Raw genomic sequence first — 19632 nt, 5'->3', positions numbered from 1 at the left:
TCTGTTGTCCTTTCGGTTCAGCCTGAAGGGCTCCAAATAGCTTTTCTTTCTTTCTTTTTTTTTTTGTATTTATAGATTTAAAAAAAAATTAAAGTATAGTTGACACATAATGCTGCATTAATTTCTGATATACAACAGAGTCAACTGGCAAGTCTCTATATTATGCTAAGTTCACAAGATAGCTGCCATCTCTCACCATGCAAAGTGATTTCAATACCCTTATTCCCTCTGCTGTGCCTTTCATCCTCACAACTTACTCATTCCATGACTGAGAGCCTGTATCTCTTCTCGCCTTCCCCCATTTTGCTCATCCCCCCCGCCAAACTTTCCTCTGACAACTGTCAGTTTGGTTTCTGTATTTATGGGTCTGTGTCTAATTTTTTTGTTTGTTTGTTCATTTTGTTTTTTAGATTCTACATATAAGTGAAATCATAGGTATTTGTTTTTCTCTGACTTACTACACTTAGCATAATATACTCTCAGTCCATCCATGTTGTCTCAGCTGGCAAGATCTCATTCTTTTTTATGGACCTTGAATTTCAGTCTCCCGAGAGCGAGTTGGAGTCATGTCCTGTTTCCCCAATGTTCGGGCAGGTGTGGCTGTGGTGTACTTTGCCAGATCGGATGCTGGTGGGTATAGGGTTCAAAGTGTTCCAGGTCACTTGGAGGAGGCAACTTTGGAGAACTTGGCCTAATTCAGATATTCTTCTTCTGGAAGACCTGAGACCGTGTGTCATTTCTGGAGGAGGATGACAGTTGAATTTGGGTGGCTTTGATGGAGTTCATAGACTCGGTTGATACTGATGTTCTTGGGGCTTCCTCCTCAGCTAGAATGGCCCTGCCCCATATACGGCTCTGTTCTGACCACTGCACCAGACAGACCCATCCTGAAGACTCCTAGGGGACATCTCTCCCCCTCCCTCCTGAGCTCTTGTGCTGGGGACGTTTCCTTCCCTCCCTCTTGGCAGAGGCTCCCCCAGCTGCGGAGCCAGTGTTGAGGGGGAAGATAACGATGAGGTAGAAGTCAGTGTAAGGACTCAAGATAACAACAGCTAAGGCCTGCCTGGGGCCATTTGTAGAAACAGTCATGGGGAGTTTGCTATGGTGCCTCTATGCCCTGAACCGCAGTGGCTGAGACACAGATTTTGAGGAAAGAGGAAAATTGAGAGGAGGAGGAAGAGGAAACAGACAGGGAAGAAGGTAAATTAGTGCCAACACTACCCCAGATGTTAAATCCTTCGTGCAGATCAAAGTATTTCCTTCAATAATCCATAATGCCATACAATGTACAGGGTAATTATGGGGCAAGATTATTAATCTGGCAAGAAAGGAGCCCAGAACAATTTATTCACATCAGAGCAGACCAGCTCCGTGGAAAAGAGCAGTCTGACACGCACATGCTGAAAGCGGCATGCTTATTGACGTTTTCTGGGTGGGGGGGACAATCAGCAGGGGCTTTGTGTGCTGCTGAGAGCCTCCCTGGGGCTCAGGCTGAGGCCAGCTCTGTGGAACATGGGTCAGCCCAGGGAGGCCTCTGGCTTTGGGATTCTCCCACAGGCTGGCCAGGCTTCCATGACTATATGTTCTTTAAGATATTATTAATCCAGGGGACATATGGGGAGATTTGAGTGAAGAGATTCGGAGGCTTTGCATCCATATATCCATAAGACACAATACCATAGGCCACCCCTGCACACACCAGGGGCCCCCCAGAATCCTCCTGTGGTTAGAGAAAGCAGATCGTGAGCAGAGAATATCCTTCTCTCTCTACTGTCACCTTATCCTGCTTCTATAATCACCCCAGCCAGCTTCAAGATACCCCTGAGTCAGACCAGGAATCTTGGCTCCTCATGGAGTCCTAAATTAGGAGATTAATGTCTTATTCTTCTCTGGCATGGAACCACAACTCTAGATCCTGTCCCTTCCATTTCTTCCTTTCTGTCCTGGAGCCCTGTTCAGCCAACTAGAAGGGAGGGTTAGAGACAGGGCCTGAGTATGTGAGGATGGAACCCAAAGGGAGGATTCCAATTCCCGTGTTGCTAGAAACCTGCAGACTCAGACACCAGTCATTGTACTAGGGGACTTCCCGACCCACCCCCTCCCAGGAGGACGCTGTCTCCCAGGGACTGCTTTGTGAGGAGGAAGTGTTGGTGTGCAGTCACCTCGTATGCTGATTTTGTCTTCCTCAGATCGCCTACACAGATTTGTAAGTTACTGTTATAAAACAGATAGCCCCTGCAGGTGCTGGCGTCCATGATTCTCAGCTGCACCTCCCTCAGAGTGTCTGATGCCGGCTCCCTCACTCTGGTTCTTCCCCAGCCAGCCACCGTGCATACTGTCTGAGGTGGAATAAAGGTAGACCAGGTGGGCAGGTAGATTGGCTTCATGGCGTGGGTCCACCTGGCTCTCGTTTTTAGCTGTGAGGGAGGGAGGAAGAGTAGATGGATCTTTGGTCCCAGGGAAAGTGGGGGCTTTGTTGTGGCAGGGGCTCCCTGGGCAGGGTCAAGAGTTGCTCCCCAGTGGGGTGGTGGTGACGTGGAGTGGAGGGTGGGCCCCAAGGAAATGGTTTAGAAGAGAGAATGAGAAATGCACAGGTCAGGAGAAAGGTTCAAGAAGAGGGGATAGAGATGAGCTGAAAATCTAATGGCACCTTCAGTAACATGATGTCATTGAATCTGGTGATTGAGCTGTATTTTGGGTGACTGATTTGTTTTGAGACTTCTATCTTCTGCCATGTGGATTTTTCCTTTTTCATGTTATGAGCTCCCAGGATGACCGTAATTTTCCTGTTGAGAAGGAGGCGAGAAGCAAGAGAACGTGCTGGTCTCCTAGAAAGGGTCTATCCTGAGCAACTTCTTCCCCAGGGCAGGGGTACCTGAGGAATTCAGGTCTTATTTGGAACAGAAGCTCCCCCTCTGGGATCCTAGCCAGTTCAGGAAGGGCCAGGCCCTGGCAGCTACAGGGGAAGGAGGAGCTCAGCTGGCCACAGGACAAGAGGGCCAGTGTTGGCCTGCTGTGGCCTGGCTGCCCTGAATGATGGAGGCCTCTGGAGGTGGAGATGGCAAATGAAAACGGGCTGGGTCCTTGCAATATATGTCACTGACTATCTTGAAATGAGCAGGGCACCAGAATCTCTCCCCAGGCCACTTCAAAGCTGCATGTAACTCTGGTTCCTACAGCTCCTTGCACAAAAAGAGAGTAAGTCAAATTTTCTTACCTTCCTTTACAATGAGCAGCTGTCATCACGAAATCTTGACTTATGAGAAACCCTCCACAGCTGGTGCCATAACCCCTGTCAGTGACAATTTCCAGATGGGCCGTGTAAGGGTGGGAGTGTGGCTTGGACTCAACACCACTGATAATTTCCTCTGAAACAGAGAACCCCAAGTCCCTAAACAGAGGCTCACTTGCCTGCAGACAGAGCACTGGGTGAGGAAAAGGAGGTGGAAGCTGAGGCCCCACAGAGCTGCTATCTTCTAATGGAGCTCAACCCTCCATGTGTCCTTATTGTTCGCTTTCTTGAACCCAATCCACCCCATCAACCATCTCTCAGCCCACTTTCAGAACTTAAGGTTAGTCTTGATTCTGAGCTGTCATTTAAACTTAAGTTCCTTTGCCTTTTTTTTTTTTTTGAAGAATTTATTTGAGAGAGAGAGTGAGAGAGTGAGAGAGAGCCATGAATGAGCAGGGAGAGGGGCAGAGGTAGAGGAACAAGCAGACTCCTTGCTGAGTGGGGAGCTGAAAGGACTTGGGGCTCATCCCAGGACCCTGAGATCATGACCTGAGCCAAAGGCAGACAGATGCTTAACTGACTGAGCCACCAACATGCCCCTAAACATTTCTTCCTGTCTCTATCCTGACCTCCTCTGTATGACAGCAAGCACCAAGAAGAACTGTGAATGAGAATGGTGGCTATTTTGAAGAAAGCAGGCTAGGAGGAACTTTCAAAGACAGTTTTCTGATTCTCTCTCCACCCAAGACTTCTCATCCCAGGAAAACTGTCATCAACTCAGGGAAAGAATCTAACTCTTCCAGCTGGAGGTTTCCCCTTAGAATACTTGCGGTGGGATCTTGTAGCCTCATTTGAGGTCTTCTTTAACAGGTGGTTATACCCTAGACGCACCAGCTCCAGCTTCAGGAGGCAAGAGAAAGGCCAACAAAAGAAATAGAGCCTGCATTTTCCCAGTGATGCTGTCCATGGTGAGCTGCTTCTGTCCCTGCCCTCCCTTGCTCCTGCTTTTATAATCCCAGCAGTAGAAGAAAGGGGAGGGCTGGAAACCACAGAAACAACCTAGTCACATTTTTGTTTTTCACTTTGGCCTGGCTATCTTCCTCATCAGAAATTCTTAGAACCCTCTTCTCTTCTCTGCTGGTGTTGAGGCTGTGGTCAGATTCCAAGAGTCCTGGCATGCACCTTTCTCAAATAATATAGCTCTCTTGAGGCAGAATAGTAACACAGATGGGGAAGGGTAGGTTAAAATTTTATTTTTTATTTTTTAAAAAGATTTATTTATTTGAGAAAGAGAGAGCAAGCAAACACATGAGCAGGGGGAGGGGCAGAGGGAGAGGGAACGAAAGAGAATTTTAAGCAGACTCCTTGCTGAGTGCGGAGCCTGAGGCAAGCTTGATTCCAGGACCCTGACATCATGACCTGAGTCAAAATCAAGAGTCAGGCGCTCAACCAACTGAGCCACCCAAGTGCCCCTTTATTTTTTATTTTTGAAGTATAGTTGACATACCTTCTATTAGTTTCAGGTGTACAACGTAGTGACTTAACAATTCTATATATTACTCAGTGTTCTCCATGATCACAATCCATCACCATACAAGTTATTACAATATTATTGACTATATTCCCTATGTTGTACTTTCTGTTTCTGTGACTTATTTATAAAATGTGAATAAGAATATACAGATATAGGGACGCCTGGGTGGCTCAGTTGGTTAAGCGGCTGCCTTCGGCTCAGGTCATGATCCCAGCGTCCTGGGATCGAGTCCCACATCAGGCTCCTTGCTCGGCAGGGAGCCTGCTTCTCCCTCTGCCTCTGCCTGCCTCTCTGTCTGCCTGTGCTCGCTCACTCTCTCTCCCTCTGTCTCTGACAAATAAATAAATAAAATCTTTAAAAAAAAAGAATATACAGATATACACAAAATATTTGTGAATTATAATGATGTATAAATAGAATATATTTATAAAATGTAAGGATGTATAAGTAAAATATATCTATAAAAGATAAATATAAATTTTATAACTAAGGAAGTTTGTGCTTCTTAATCCCCTTCACCTGTTTTGCCCATTCCCCCACCCTCTGCCCTTCTGGCAACCAACAGTTTGTTCTCTGTATTTAAGAGTCTTGTTTTTGTTTATTTATTTGTCTGTCCATTTTTTTCTTTTTAGATTTCACACATAAGTGAAATTGTATATTTGTCTATATCTGTATTACTTATTTCACTTAGCATAACACTCTCTAGGTTCATCTGTGTTGTTGTAAATGTCAAGATGTTATTCTTTTCTCTTTTTTTTTTAAGATTTTATTTACTTATTTGACAGACTGAGATCACAAGTGGGCAGAGAGGCAGGTAGAGAGAGAAGGGGGAAGCAGGTGCCCCACTGAGCAGAGAGCTGGATGTGGGGCTCGATCCTAGGACCTGAGCTGAAGGCTGAGGCTTTAACCCACTGAGCCATCCAGGCGTCCTGATGTCATTCTTTTTAATGAATGTGTAATATTTCATTGCCCATGCACATGTGTGAGTGTGTGTGTGTGTGTGTGTGTGTGGTATCTTTTTTATCCATTCATCTATCAGTGGACACCTGAGTTGCTTCCATATCAGCTATGGTAAATAATGCTGCAGTAAACATAGGGGCACTTACATCTTTTTGAATTAGTGTTTTCATTTTCTTTGGGTAAATACCCAGCAGTGGAATTACTGGATAATATGGTATTTCTGTTTTTAATTTTCTGAGGAAACTCTATATGTTTCTCCACAGTGGTTTACATTCCCACCACCATACATGAGGGTTCCTTTTTCTCCATATCCTTGCCAACAGAGGGGGAGTTGGTTTAGGTGACATAGGAATCTAGAACAGGGATCAGCAAACTTTTTCGGTAAATAGCCACATAGTTAGTGTTATTGGCTTTGTAAGTCATACTGTCTCTGTGGTAACTTATTCAACTCTGTTATAGTACAAAAGCTATAGAGATGATGTAAACAAATAGGTGTGACTGTGTTCCAATAAAACTTTATTTTAAAAACAGGTGGTGGGACAATATGGCTTGAGGGCCATAGTTTGCCAACCCCTGATCTAGAAGATCTGCCCTTTCTTTAATCCAAATAATCAGTAGAACAACAGAATGTGGCAGTGAGAGATAGAAGGAAAAATGGGGAATTTATTGACTACCCACAATATGTTTGGTGCTGATAAAACTTTGCATATGCATCATCTCATTTGTAATAGTCCTTCTGGGTAAGTATTATACACAATTACGGAGCACTCAAGCTCAGGATGTCACATAGCAACAAGATCCAAAATTTAATATATGTGATTCTGAAACTTATGCTTTTTCCATTCCAGTAATCTGACTAACAAGGGATGTGGGATGAAGGGTTAGTCCAATAAACAGAGAAAGGAATGGGACATATAAAGGAGAACAATCGGTGTTCTGTAGAGGATGTTGGGGTTTTCCACTAGTGCACTGAGAGTCACACGTTGTTTGATAACCAAGTGATATCTGCACTTCTCATTACTTGAGACAGTACTCAGGGCTCTCCTTTGTTCATGTGCATTAAGAAAGGAAAAAGTTGTTCTTTTTTTTTTTTTTTAAAGATTTTATTTCATTTATTTAAGAGTGAGGGAGCACACGAGCAGTGGGAGGGGCAGAGTAGTAGAGGGAGAAGCAGGCTCCCTCCTGAGGGTGCTGAGATCATGACCTGAGCTGAAGGCAGACACTTAAGTCACCCTGGTGCCCCAGGAAAAAGTTGTTCTTGATTAAACTATAACATGCCATTGATTACAAAACTCATTCCTATTGTAAAGGGGTTAAAATGTAAAATGTTGTGCATCTTGGAAACAATGAAATATGATAAAATATAAGTAACTCATTCACCCCTATCAATCCTGAGATATATTATTGTTTTCATTTTACAGCCAAGGAAACTGAGTCTCACAGAATTTGAGTCACTTGACAAGTCAATAAATATGAGAACTAGGTGTCGAGCACATACCTGTTTGACTTCAATCACATGATATTTCCCTATATCACTCTGTTTTCCTAGTCTGTAAAAACAAAACAAAAACAAAAAGAAGGATCTAGAGAGGATTTCTCCACCATTCCCACAAAAATTTTATAGATGCAGTCCTTATAAGAAATCCCTTATTTTACATTACTCATAGTGGTTCTGCTCTCCTTGATTGAACTCTACATAAGAGAGATATTGGCACTGGAAGTGAGTTCAGAAGAACCTGCACTTAGGTTCTGTAACTCGGCTTGTGTTATCTATTACAGGTTCTCTAATCTGAATACACACACACACACACACACACACACGTATTTTAAAGATTTTATTTATTTATTTGAGAGAGAGACAATGAGAGAGAGCATGAGAGGGGAGAAGGTCAGAGGGAGCAGACTCCCCATGGAGCAGGGAGCCCGATGCGGGACTTGACCCCAGGACCCTGGGATCATGACCTGAGCAGAAGGCGGTCGCCCAACCAACCGAGCCACCCAGGTGCCCATAAGCTGAATATATTTAAAGACATGACTTACCCTGTTGTAAGTGGTAAAGCATGTTGGTTGTAAGTTGTAAGTAACCATTACGGCATACAGAACAAACCTATTAAATTATCATTTGTAGATATCTGTAATCAAAAGCAGACTTTAGGTGATTAAGTATTTGGTGACATAGAACATATTAGTGGAAATAAGGAGTATTATGGCGTTGATGGTTGCTTCTAGGTGCACTAAAGAACCTAAGAAAAATAAATGATGAGCTTTGGGCTTTCACTTCCAGCTTATGGTCTAAGTAAGGGTCCAGAAATCTTCTCTGTCACAAAAGAAGCCCTTCTCTCATGTAACCTCCTGTGTAAGTTTCCTAAAAATCAAACCAGTGTCTTATCCTGTGGGTGGTTTGAACATACCTTGACTGAACAAACTGGCAGGGTCTCTCAGATGAAGTTAAAGATTTTTTTATTTTTTATTTATTTTTTAAATTTAATTGACAGAGATGACAACTAGGCAAATAGGCAGGCAGAGAGAGAGGGGCAAGCAGGCTCCCTGCTGAACAGAGAGCCAGATTCGGGGCTCGATCCTAGGACCCTGCGATCATGACCTGAGCCAAAGGCAGAGGCTTTAACCCACTGAGCGAGCCAGGCACCCCCCACTTAGATGAAGTAAAAGCATTAATTGAGACTCTGAAAATTGGAATGGGAATATATGTAGGCATATTCTGATGAAACTAGAATCTTGAACCCCTAAATTCCTCCAATTCCTCCTTTGTCTATAACAGCAGCCCATCTTTTCTGGTATGAGGAGGTTAGTCTTCCCTTGCTTGAAGAATCTGTAATGAGATTCCCTGAGGTAGTTACTTTGCAGCAGACTGCTAGCTGCCCCCTCACCTTTATTGCTTCTGGATTTATAGCCAGATTCAACTCCCAGTAGATACCAGATATGTGACCCATAAGGAATTGTAGTATACACCAAAACAAGATTTTTGCTAATTTATATCAAGAGAAACATGAATGGAATAGGTCTTAAAGCATTGGTGCAGGTGTTGGGCCAGGCTGACTTTGTTGATGGGATGAACTAAAAACAGATGCCAATATCGGCATATCAGATCAAGCATGTCCATGTGGCTCTAACTATTTGGCTAGTTGGTTGGATTGAAATATGGATCCAAAGGTGGCCTACACTAAGTGAAGTTGAGATGCCAGACTTCTTTGATATAGGGAAAGGTATTCTAAGCTTTGGGGAAATCAGAAGATAGAGAAAATTTATTATTGTGAGACTGGTTTACTCGCCCCCCCTTAAGTGTGTCCTAGGAGAGCACAGAGAACATTCTTTCCACCAAAGCTGTGAAAGATAGATTAGGGAGGGGGAGCACTGGCATTTTTAGGGAGTGCTATAGTGGCTATTTTCTATGGTGCGGAGTGACTATGGGAACTCCTGCTACTGGATCTGGATCTGAGTTCCAAGGTGGTGATGGCATCTCAGGGTGGGAGAAGCCAGGCTACCAGAGGTGTAGTGGGCTTGGTTACTCTAATGAGTATCACAGTTGAGGCAGATGTCAAATAGAGATCCGTCACTTTGGCTAGTTGATCATGGGGTCCCTGAACTGAAATAGACAGATTACAAAGATCTTAGTTGATTTGTATAAGTAGAAACATTCTGGGTCTGGTGAACAGAGGTCTTAAATATCACAAGGCATATCAACTATTTCCCAGCCTTGAGCCAGCTCACTGACCCAGATCTCCTTGAATGAAAAGGGTGAAGTGCCTTTGAGGAAGACCCTTGCTATGTAGCCAAAAATTTGTGCTATACATCTTCCTCTTTGCCTCCTTCAAAGGTACCCATGGCCATTTACCGAGTGACTATGAATTAGAGAAAAGAAAATCTGAGACATAATCATGCTTTAGTTTGTTTTTTTATTATGAGGCCCTGGCTCTAAACGGATATGAACTCCCAAAGACCCAAAATGCCCATATGACTCACCAGTCAAGAGGAGGGGTTTATGGACTGATCCACAAAGTTTTGGCAAGCATCCATCTCACTGATGGCCCAGTGGTTCCCAAATCAACCTTTGACCATTTCCCAAACTCCAGAATGCGGAGGTAGAATGGGTATCCTAAAAAGTAGCAGAATCTCCATAATGGTTGCCTGACTCATGGTGTGACGGCTGTTATGGTAGAGAAGACCAAGTGGAGCCACCAGAACTGCCTCTACATACAAAAATAGTAAACTAAGAGCAATGTGATATTCATAGAGACATTCAGGTATTAGTGTAGTCACCAAATTACAGAAGGATGCAGGAGTGATGATTCCTACCACATCTCCATTCAGATCACCTGTTTGGTCCATTTAGTCTTTAGTTATAGGACTTCCGGGCTCTCTGTCTTATGCCTGAAGAACTCTTGATTTTTTTTTTTTTAATTGTGCTGGTGTTAGAGGTGTTAGAGGGCAAAGTGGTCAGGGAGGTAAAGGTTGAGGGGGAGGTGGATTCTAAGGTCTCAGGGGGAGAACTCCCTCTAGGGTGAGAGATGGCAGGAGAGCCTCTTGTTTTACTTTCTCACTTCTGTTGTAGGCTCACTGCAGACCTGAGAACAGTTGGCTTTGTGTTGCTTTCTGCTCTGTCTCATCTCCTTTCCATACCCTCTAAATTTATCCAGTAGTCATGCTAGGCAGTCCTTGAGCCTTCCCCTTCCTAAGGATTTAGGTAGTCCCTTAAATCTGGGATGCTTCTTTCATAAACCTTGTGATGCTGCCAGTCTATCAGCAATCAGCACTGGCCAGGCTGGCAAGAGATAGTGCTCTGCATCTTAGAATCAGATCTATCAGCTGTGATCTTTTCTTATCTGGTGGGCTGTTGGAGGAGGCCTGTTTGTACCAACTGTACTTTTCACGTGCCTACTTGAAGTTTGTTTGATTTGTGGTTGTTGCCAAGAATGGGGTAGGGCAACTGCTCTGAGTCAGCACAGCAACCAGGGACAGAGGCATAGCCTCAAGGTATCTTTTATGCTTTCCCATCCGTGGGTTCGATTAACTGAAGGGGTGCTTTTCAGGACTCTTGATTTAACCTTCCAGGGTGTTTTTCTATGCAATCATTCTTCTTTTCGGTTGCTCCTTCTTGCATTTCCTTATCTCTTTACAGAACCATCCAGGAATAGCTTTGTTCCTCCCTTAGGTGCCCTCTGCGATTGATATAATTTTGAACATTTGGCTGGTATATTGATACTGTCATGGTGCGTGGACCTAAGCACCAACATCTCCGGTGAAGGACTGAGTTTTTGGTGCCCATTCAGCCAGGATTGTCATAAGGAGAAGAAAGGAGTGCATTTCCTAGGGTAAATGTCTCTCATTTAAATGCAAGATCACACTGTGAAGACCATATTTCTGCGGATTCTTGAAGTTGCTCAACTCCTTCCTGAATTGGGCAGATGTTGTGAAGGAGTACAAACTTGCAACTAAAAGATGAATAAGTTCTAGAGATCTAATGCATAGCACAGTGACTACAGTTAATAACATTATATTATATACTTCAAAATTGCTAAGACACTAAATCTTAAATGTTCTTACCATAAAAAATGATAATTATGTGATGTGATAGAGATTTTATCCAAAGCTATAATGGTAATTGTATTCAGTATGTAAATATATCAAAACAATACCTTATACACTTTAAAGTCACACAATGTTACATGTAAATTATATCTCAGCAAAAAAACTCCTCACAAAACCCCATAAAGTGCACAAATCTTAAATATACCCCCAATAAACAGCCTGCAGAGCAAAATGCTCAAATTTTATTGTGACTACTCTGACCATACTTCACCCTTGAGTCTTCATCTGTGAGATGGACACACTGCAGTGGCAGGAAACACAAAGAGAATGTGAAAGATATTTATCATAAATGGTTGGAAAAGGGGCGCCTGGGTGGCTCAGTGGTTAAGTCTCTGCCTTCAGCTCAGGTTATGATCTCAGGGTCCTAGGATTGAGCCCCGCATTGGGCTCTCTGCTCAGCAGGGAGCCTGCTTCCCCACTCTCCCCAGCCTACTTGTGATCTCTATCAAATAAATAAATAAAATCTTAAAAAAAAAAAAAGAAATGGTTGGAAAAGCAGGCTCAGAGCCTGGTCGACAGAATAACCGCTCCATTTTGACAAGGAAAGATACCTCCTACTCCATTCTTTGCTCCTCCTCTTGCAGGGGCAATGATCCCACCTCCTCCTTGTCTCCCAGGTCCTCCTCGCCCTGGTATGATTGCCAGCACCCCATATGTGGGGGGCTTTCCTCCTCCTGGGACGATGCCAGCGGGAGCTGTTCCTGGAATGAGGGTGCCTGTGGAAGGCCACATGCCAGTGCTGTCTGGGTCCCCAGTGGTGATGTCTCCCGCCTGCCCCATGATGGTGCCCACTCAGCCAGGAATGACCCCACCAGACAAATAAGAAGAGAGGGGAGCCTCTTTATATCTATTTTATTTCATTTTTTAAGATTCTATTTGTTTATTTGAGAGAGAGAGTGAGTGCAGGCATGGTGGACAATCAGGGGGAGCAAAGGAGGGTTGAAGCAGACTCTGTACTGAGCGCTGAGGCCGAGGCAGGGCTCTGTTCCATGATCATAACATGATCATGACCTGAGCCAAAATCAAGAGTCACTTTCTCAGCTCTCGGAGCCACCCGGGTGCCACTCTTTACGTCCATTTTATATTACTTGTAGTACTTCCCCAGGGGATCATGGGGCTGTGATGTGATTCTGGGTGTTTTCTAATAGCAGGACAAGGAAGATTTGCTTCCCCTTTCTATCAAGAATAGTTTTGGCAGGGATGTAGTGGGATGAAAAAAAATCAATTTTTATTTGTATTGTGAAATGTGAAAATAAAATGTCAACTATTTTAGTTAAAAATCCCAATTAACTGTCATAAAGTGATGTACTCATGAACCTACAACCTAGATCCGATCCAAGTTTCGTATATGTGCTGCCAAAGCGAGCACTACAACCTAGATCTGAAAAGAGACCATTGCCAGCAGCCGAGAAACTCGTCTCTGCTCTTCCCAGTCACTGTTTTTCTTTTCCCTAAACGTAACCTCTATCCTGACTTTCATCACCTTAGATTAATTTTGCCTATATGTTTTTAAACTTTATGTAATTAGAATCGACCAGTATGTATTCTTTTGTGTGTGGCTTCTTTTATTCAGTGTTATGTTTTTGAAGACTCATCCATATGGGTTTTTTGGAATGGTGTTCCTTCATTCTCCTGTATGATTTGTGTTCTATTATGATTATTCTGCAATTTGTATATCCATTCTGCAGGATATTGGAATTTCCAGGGTTTGTACTATTGGCAATAGATCTGACATGAACAGTATGTATCAGTATCTTATTGCAGTTCTTAATTTGTATTTCTCTGAAGATTAATACTGCTGAAAAATGTTTTTTTTTTTTTACATACTTATTGGCCACTTTGAGACTTTGATTTGCAAAATGTGTGATATTTTGCTCATTTAAAAAATTTCATTGCTGGGATGCCTGGGTGGCTCATCGGTTAAGTGCCTTCCTTGAGCTCAGGTCACGCCCCTGGGCTCCTGGGATCAAGTCCCCCATCGGGCTCCCTGTTCAGCGGGGAGCCTGCTTCTCCCTCTGCCTGCTGCTCCCTCTGCTTGTGTTCTCCCTCTCTCTCTCTGTCTGTCTCTATCTCTGTCAAATAAATCTTTAAAAAATTTACATTGTCCAGGGGTGCCTGGCTGGCTGGTTGGCTCAGTAGGAGGAGTATGCAACTCATGGTCTTGGGGTTGTGAGTTTGAGCCCCATGGTGTAGAGATTACTTAAAAATAAAATCTTAAAAAAAATTACCTTGCCTGTATTTATTTCAGTGATTTGTGGAAGTTATGTGTCCTTATAGGTTCTGGATACAAGTCCTTTGTCAAATATATGCATCGCAAATATTTTCTTCCACTTTGTGGTTTGCCTTTTCACCCTCTCATCTTTTCATGAACAAAATTCTTTTTAAAGATCTTTTCCTTTATGATTAGTGTTTTTCATGCCTTGTTTAAGAAAATTCTTACCCACCTAGAGGTTGTGAAGGTAGTCTTCTATATTAACTTCTGAAGTTTTCTTTGGGAGACGATTTTATTTTATTTTACTTTTAAAAGATTTTATTTGTTGGGGCGCCTGGGTGGCTCAGTGGGTTAAAGCCTCTGCCTTCAGCTCAGGTCATGATCCCAGTGTCCTGGGATGGAGCCCTGCATCAGGCTCTCTACTCAGCGGGGAGCCTGCTTCCTCCTCTCTCTCTCTGCCTGCCTCTCTGCCTGCTTGTGATCTCTGGCTGTTAAATAAATAAAATCTTAAAAAAAAATAAAAGATTTTATTTGTTTATTTGACAGTGAGAGAGAGAAAGATAATAAGAGCACCAGAATGAGTTGAGGGGAAGGGGCTGAGGGAGAGGGAGAAGTAGACTCTTTGCTGAGCAGGGAGCCTGATGCAGGCTCCATCCCAGGACCCCGGGATCATGACCTGAGCCAAAGGCAGACGCTTAATGACTGAGCCCCCCAGGCGCCCCTATTTTCAAATTTTGGTGGGTTATGTTTTGCTAAGAATCAGTTAGTTTTCTAATCAAGATTTTCAAATTAATTGTCATAAAGTTATTATAATTAAAAATATTTTTAATGTCTGCAAAATGTGGAGTAATGTCAAACTTAGGAAGAAACTGAAATAACATTAGGGTGGGAAAGACAGGGTAAGACAGTAGAGATACAGCAAGGTTTTAGAAACCAGGCCCTGGTGCTCTAAAAGAGTGTTCAGAATCTATTAGAGAAGGTGGACAGATGACAATATGCTAAGAAAGAGGCAGGGGTCCTATCCTTCAGGGGCCCTGAGCATTCCAGGACTCAGGAAAAAGAGGTCTTCTCAACCTAAGTCAAGTTGGATGGGGGATAACTTAACTTCTTTCCTCCTTCTCCCTCTCTTTCTCTCTCTCTCTCTTTTTTGCTTTTGGGCCCTCAGCAGGAAAATGAAATGTCCTTTAAGACTTTTCTGCTGGGGAGAGTAGCCCGGGGAGAGGAGTGAGTGTGTGAGCATTTTTATTTATTGCAAAGTTTTGTGGGAATTGCTGGTCCTAGTGGAGATTGGGGAAGTCCTAACCAGTGTCACGATTTGCCTTTAACAAATTGCAGGGTGGAGTGACCAGCTTTCCCCAGACTGCTTCTTTGAATTGGGGAGAATCCTGGGAGTAACAGAATGAAATGAAAGCCAGGTTAAGATGTTGGTGTTCTCAAGTTCATCACTTTCTCATCATGAGCCTCATCAAGATCATGGGAAATTCTGACTTGCATGAAGGCATTTATTTCTCTATCCTATCTACCGCTTTTCAGGAAGCTGATAAAGGAAGTCACATTTTTTTCCCCAAAGGAAACATTAAGCAGTCTTAAGATAAGGGTGATACCCTAGGCCTGTGACTCTTTCATCTACCTTTTTTCCCCAAGGTTACAGCTTATGGAAAATGGTGACTGCTTTAGGAAAATGCTCACTCAGGGTCCTGGGACTTAACTTAAGCTTCCCTCTGGGAGAGAGGATGGGCCCTTCTCCCATTGAACTTCTTTGCTTTGCCTGTCAAGGATATCTTAGTATCCGCTGGATGGAATTCAAGAGAACTTGGTCCTGGGAACATCCCAGCCCTAGGCTTTGAGATATTTTATAGAGAGGGTCTTGTGTGGTTAATGCGATCCTGCCATCTCTTGGGGAACAAATAAAGAATTGATGGGGTTATAGGGTGAGGGTGTTTAACTCAGAACAGAGTGGACTTGCCTGGGTTGGGGTGGGGCAGGTGTGTGGGGCAGGTGTCTGGAAGCATTATACGGACTGTCATATGGTATGTGTTTTGTTTGTACCTATGGTTTCATACATAGGATGGAACAGGGTAGAGTTTGAATTCCAGATACTTTCTGACCAAGTTGTTGTCTGTCTGAGTAGGCAGATCGGGGAGGCTGGGATGCAGGCTGGTGAGGAAGGAGGTGACTAGGAGAGCTAAAGCCCTCTTGCTGCTCAAAGTGGTTACATCTTGGGGAGTACTGGCCTGGCAGTTGAGACACCAAGCTTCCCATCCTGGCTCTGGGGATAAATCCCTGAATGGCCTCAGGTAGTCACTCCCCTTTCTGTACCTCAGTTTCTTCATATTCCATAGGAGGAAGTTGTTCTACATTGGTGGGTTTCAAAAATTTTATTTTATTTTATTTTTTAAAAGATTTTATTTATTTATTTCACACAGAGAGAGAATGAGAGAGAGAGAGAACATGAAAAGGGGGAGGGTCAGAAGGAGAAGCAGACTCTCTGCCGAGCAGGGAGCCTGATATGGGACTCGATCCCCGGACTCCAGGATCATGACCTGAGCCAAAGGCAGCCACTCAACCCACTGAGCCACCCAGGAGCCCCCCAGATTTTAATTTTTTAAGGCCAGGTATATTTTTTATGAAGGAATATTTTATACTATGTCTGTAACCAAAAGAGTTTTGGAGATATGTTCTTCTGATTAAAGTCAGGGACTGGGGACCTGAGATTGTTTCATAGATTACCTTCCTTTCCATATCCAGGGGCTTCGCAGAGCAGTTTAAAAGCCATGGAACAAGACGATAAATACACAGACAGCCTTTCATTCTAGCGTCAGTAGAACGCATTTCTAGGACCAATGAACTAAAGAACTGAAATTGTGATAATTTTGAGTCTTTCTATCCATGAACATGGAATACCTCTTCATTTGTTTAGTTTTTCTTTGCTGTCACTCATCACCTTTGTAAGTTTACTTATTTAGATCATACACATATTTTGCCGAGTTTATACTTAAGTATTTCGTTTTTCGGGTGCTAATGTAAATGATACTGTGTTTTAAATTTCAAATTCCATTTGTTCATTGCTGGTATACAGAAAAGTGATTGATTTTTGTTTCCTAAACCTGTGGCCTGAAACCTTAGTTTCAACTGGGGCTCTTTTTGTTATTGTTCATTCTTTTTAGATTTTCTATATAGGCAATCACATCATCTGCAAATAAACACAGATTTTTTTTTCTTTCTTCTCAAGCCATATACATTTTCCCTGCCCTTTCTTATAGCATTTCATCCCCTAGAAATTCTAGTATGATGTTGAAAAGGAGTGGTGAGACATTGTCGCCTTGTTCCTGATCTTAATTGGAAGAGTTCTAGTTTTGCACCATTAGATATGATAATAACTGTAGGTTTTTTTTAAGCTGTAGATTTTTTTGTAGATATTCTTTATCAAGTTGAGGAAGTTCCTCCTGTGTTTCTAGTTTCCTGGTGTTAGAGTTTATCAGATGCTCTTTCTACATCTATTGATAGATCGTGTGATTTTTATTTTTTAGCTTGTTGGTGTGATGGATTACATTAAGTGACTTTCAATGGTTGAACCAGCTTTGCACACCTGGGTAAATCCCACTTGGTTGGGGTGTATAATTCTTTTAAAAATATTATTGCATTTGATCTGATGATGTTTTGTTGAGGATTTTTGCATCTTTGTTCATGAGAGTTACTGGTCTGTAGTTTCTCTTCTTGTCCTGTCTTTGTCTGGTTTTGGTGTTTGGGTATAGCTGGCCCCATAGAATGAGTTAGGAAGTATTCTGCTTCTATCCTCGGAAAGAGATTGCAGAGAATTGACGTAATTTCTTCCTTAAAATGTTTAGTAGAATTTATTAGCAAACCCGTCTGGGCTTGGAGCTTGCTGTTTCAGAAGATTATTCATTTATTGGTAATTTCTCTACTAGATACAGGCCAATTCAGCTTATCTATTTCTTCTTGTGTTGCGTTTGGCAAATTGTGTCTTTCAAGGAGTTGGTCCATTTCATCTAGGTTGTCAAATTTGTGGACACAGAGTTACTCAAAGAATTCCTTTTTTATTTTTATTTATTTATTTATTTAAAAGATTTTATTTATTTATTTGTTTATTTATTTCACAGAGAGAGAGAGAGAGAGAGAGAGAGAGAGAGAATAGACAGTGAGTGAGGGAACACAAGCAGAGGAGTGGGAGAGGGAGAAACAGGCTTCCCACTGATAAGGGAGCCCGATGCAGGGTTCTGTCCCAGGACCCTGGGATCATGACCTGAGCTGAAGGGAGTCACTTAACCAACTGAGCCACCCAGGTGCCCCAAAGAATTCCTTTTTAAAAATAAAGATTTTATTTATTTAATTAGAGAGAGTGTGGGGAGGGGAGCAAGGGGAGGAACAAAAGAAAACAGAGAGAGAGAATCTTAAGCAGACTCCAAGCTGAGTGTGGAGCCTGCCAAGGGGCTCAGTTTTACAACCCTGAGATGAAATCAGGAGCCAGCCACTGAGTCACCCAAATGTCTCTCAAAGAATTTCTTGATTATTCTTTTAATATCCATGAGATTTGTAGTGATGCCCTCTTTTAATTTTGGTATTCATGACCTATGTCCTCTTTTTTTTCCCTAGTTAGCTGGATGCTTATTAATTTTATTGATATTTTCAAAGAGCCAGCTTTTGGTTTAATTGACTTTTCTCTATTGATTTCCTGTTTTCAATTTCCTCTCTTTGCTCTAATTCTATTACTTCTTTTCTTCTTCTTACTTTGGATTAAATTTTTCTTCTTTTCCTAGTTTCCTAAGTTGGGAACTTAGATGATTGATTTTAGAGATAGCTTCTTTTCTAATAATACAGGCATTGACTGCTATAAACTTCCCTTTAAGCACTGCTTTTGTTGCATCTCTCTAAGTTTAGATAAGTCATGTTTTTATTTAGTTCAAAATATTTTAAAAATTTTCTCAAGATTTCTTCTTTGACCCATGCATTAATTAATCTCCATATATTTTATAATTTTTTTCATTTACTTTGTATTATTGATTTCTAGTTGAATTCTATTGTGGTGCAAGAGCAGATACTGTGTGATTCCTATTCTTCCAAATTTGCTAAGGTGTATTTTATGCCCAGAATGTGGTTTATGTTGGTGAATGTTCCATGTAATCATGAGAAGAATATGCATTCTGCTGCTGTTGAATGAAGGAGACTAAAGATTTTATTGTATCAAGTTGACTGATGGTGTTGCTTAGTTCAGCTGTGTCCTTACTGATTTTCTACCTCTGGATCTGTCCATTTCTGAGAGGTATTGAGGTGAACAGCTATGATGGTGGATTCACCTCTTTCTTTTTGCAATTCTATTAGTTTTTGCCTCATAAGTGTGATGCTTCCATGGACAGGAACATGCATCTTAAGGACTATTGTATCTTCGTGGAGAATTAACCGAATTATCATTATGTAATCCCCTTCATTATCCCTGATAACTTTCCTTGCTTTGCAGTCTGGTCTCCTGAAATTAATATAAGATTAGTATTTCTTTTGATTAGTATTACTGTAGTATATTTTCCTCCATCCGTTTACTTTTATTATTTATTTTTTAAGATTTTATTTATTTATTTGAGACAGAGAGAGAGCGAGCGAGCAAGCACACAAGCAGGGGGAGGGGCAGAGGGAGAGGGAGAGGGAGAAGCAGACTCCCCTCTGAGCAGGGAGCCCAAAATGGGGGCTTGATCCTAGGACTCTGAGATCAAGATCTGAGTGAAAGGCAGATGCTTAACAGACTGAGCCGCCCAGGCATCCTCACAGAGAGCAGACCTTCTTAAGAAAAACAGAGTGGGGGCGCCTGGGTGGCTCAGTGGGTTAAAGCCTCTGCCTTCAGCTCAGGTCATGATCCCAGGATCCTGGGATCGAGCCCCACATCCAGCTCTCTGCTCGGTGGCGAGCCTGCTTCCCCTTCTCTCTCTGCCTACTTGTGATTTCTCTCTCTGTCAAATAAATAAAAAAATTAAAAAAAAACCACCCATCTCCTAATGCCATCACATTTAGGGGTTGGGCTAAAAAAAAAAAAAAAAAGAAAAGAAGAACAGAGTGTTCTTTTTTTTTTTTTTTTTT

The 19632-nt window shown here is 42.4% G+C and overlaps 1 protein-coding gene and 1 pseudogene across 1 annotated transcript; one reads left to right on the top strand and one right to left on the bottom strand.

Annotated features, from left to right (window-relative positions):
• Positions 1 to 1576: 1576 nt before the first annotated feature.
• LOC116867359 (mast cell protease 1-like) lies at positions 1577 to 4178 on the bottom strand. The gene is made up of 5 exons (XM_032857037.1): positions 4124 to 4178; positions 3218 to 3368; positions 2651 to 2786; positions 2163 to 2417; positions 1577 to 1720 (listed from the first exon to the last, which is right to left on the bottom strand). Exons 1-5 carry the CDS (start codon positions 4176 to 4178, stop codon positions 1577 to 1579), a joined length of 741 nt encoding a protein of 246 aa, XP_032712928.1.
• Positions 4179 to 11504: 7326 nt separating this feature from the next.
• Positions 11505 to 12156, top strand: LOC116867422 (annotated as a pseudogene).
• Positions 12157 to 19632: the final 7476 nt, after the last annotated feature.

Source organism: Lontra canadensis, unplaced genomic scaffold, assembly GCF_010015895.1.
Source record: "Lontra canadensis isolate GAN:19392208 unplaced genomic scaffold, GSC_riverotter_1.0 scaffold12, whole genome shotgun sequence".
Taxonomy (NCBI): Eukaryota; Metazoa; Chordata; class Mammalia; order Carnivora; family Mustelidae; genus Lontra; species Lontra canadensis.
This window is presented reverse-complemented; position numbering and strand designations above follow the sequence as displayed.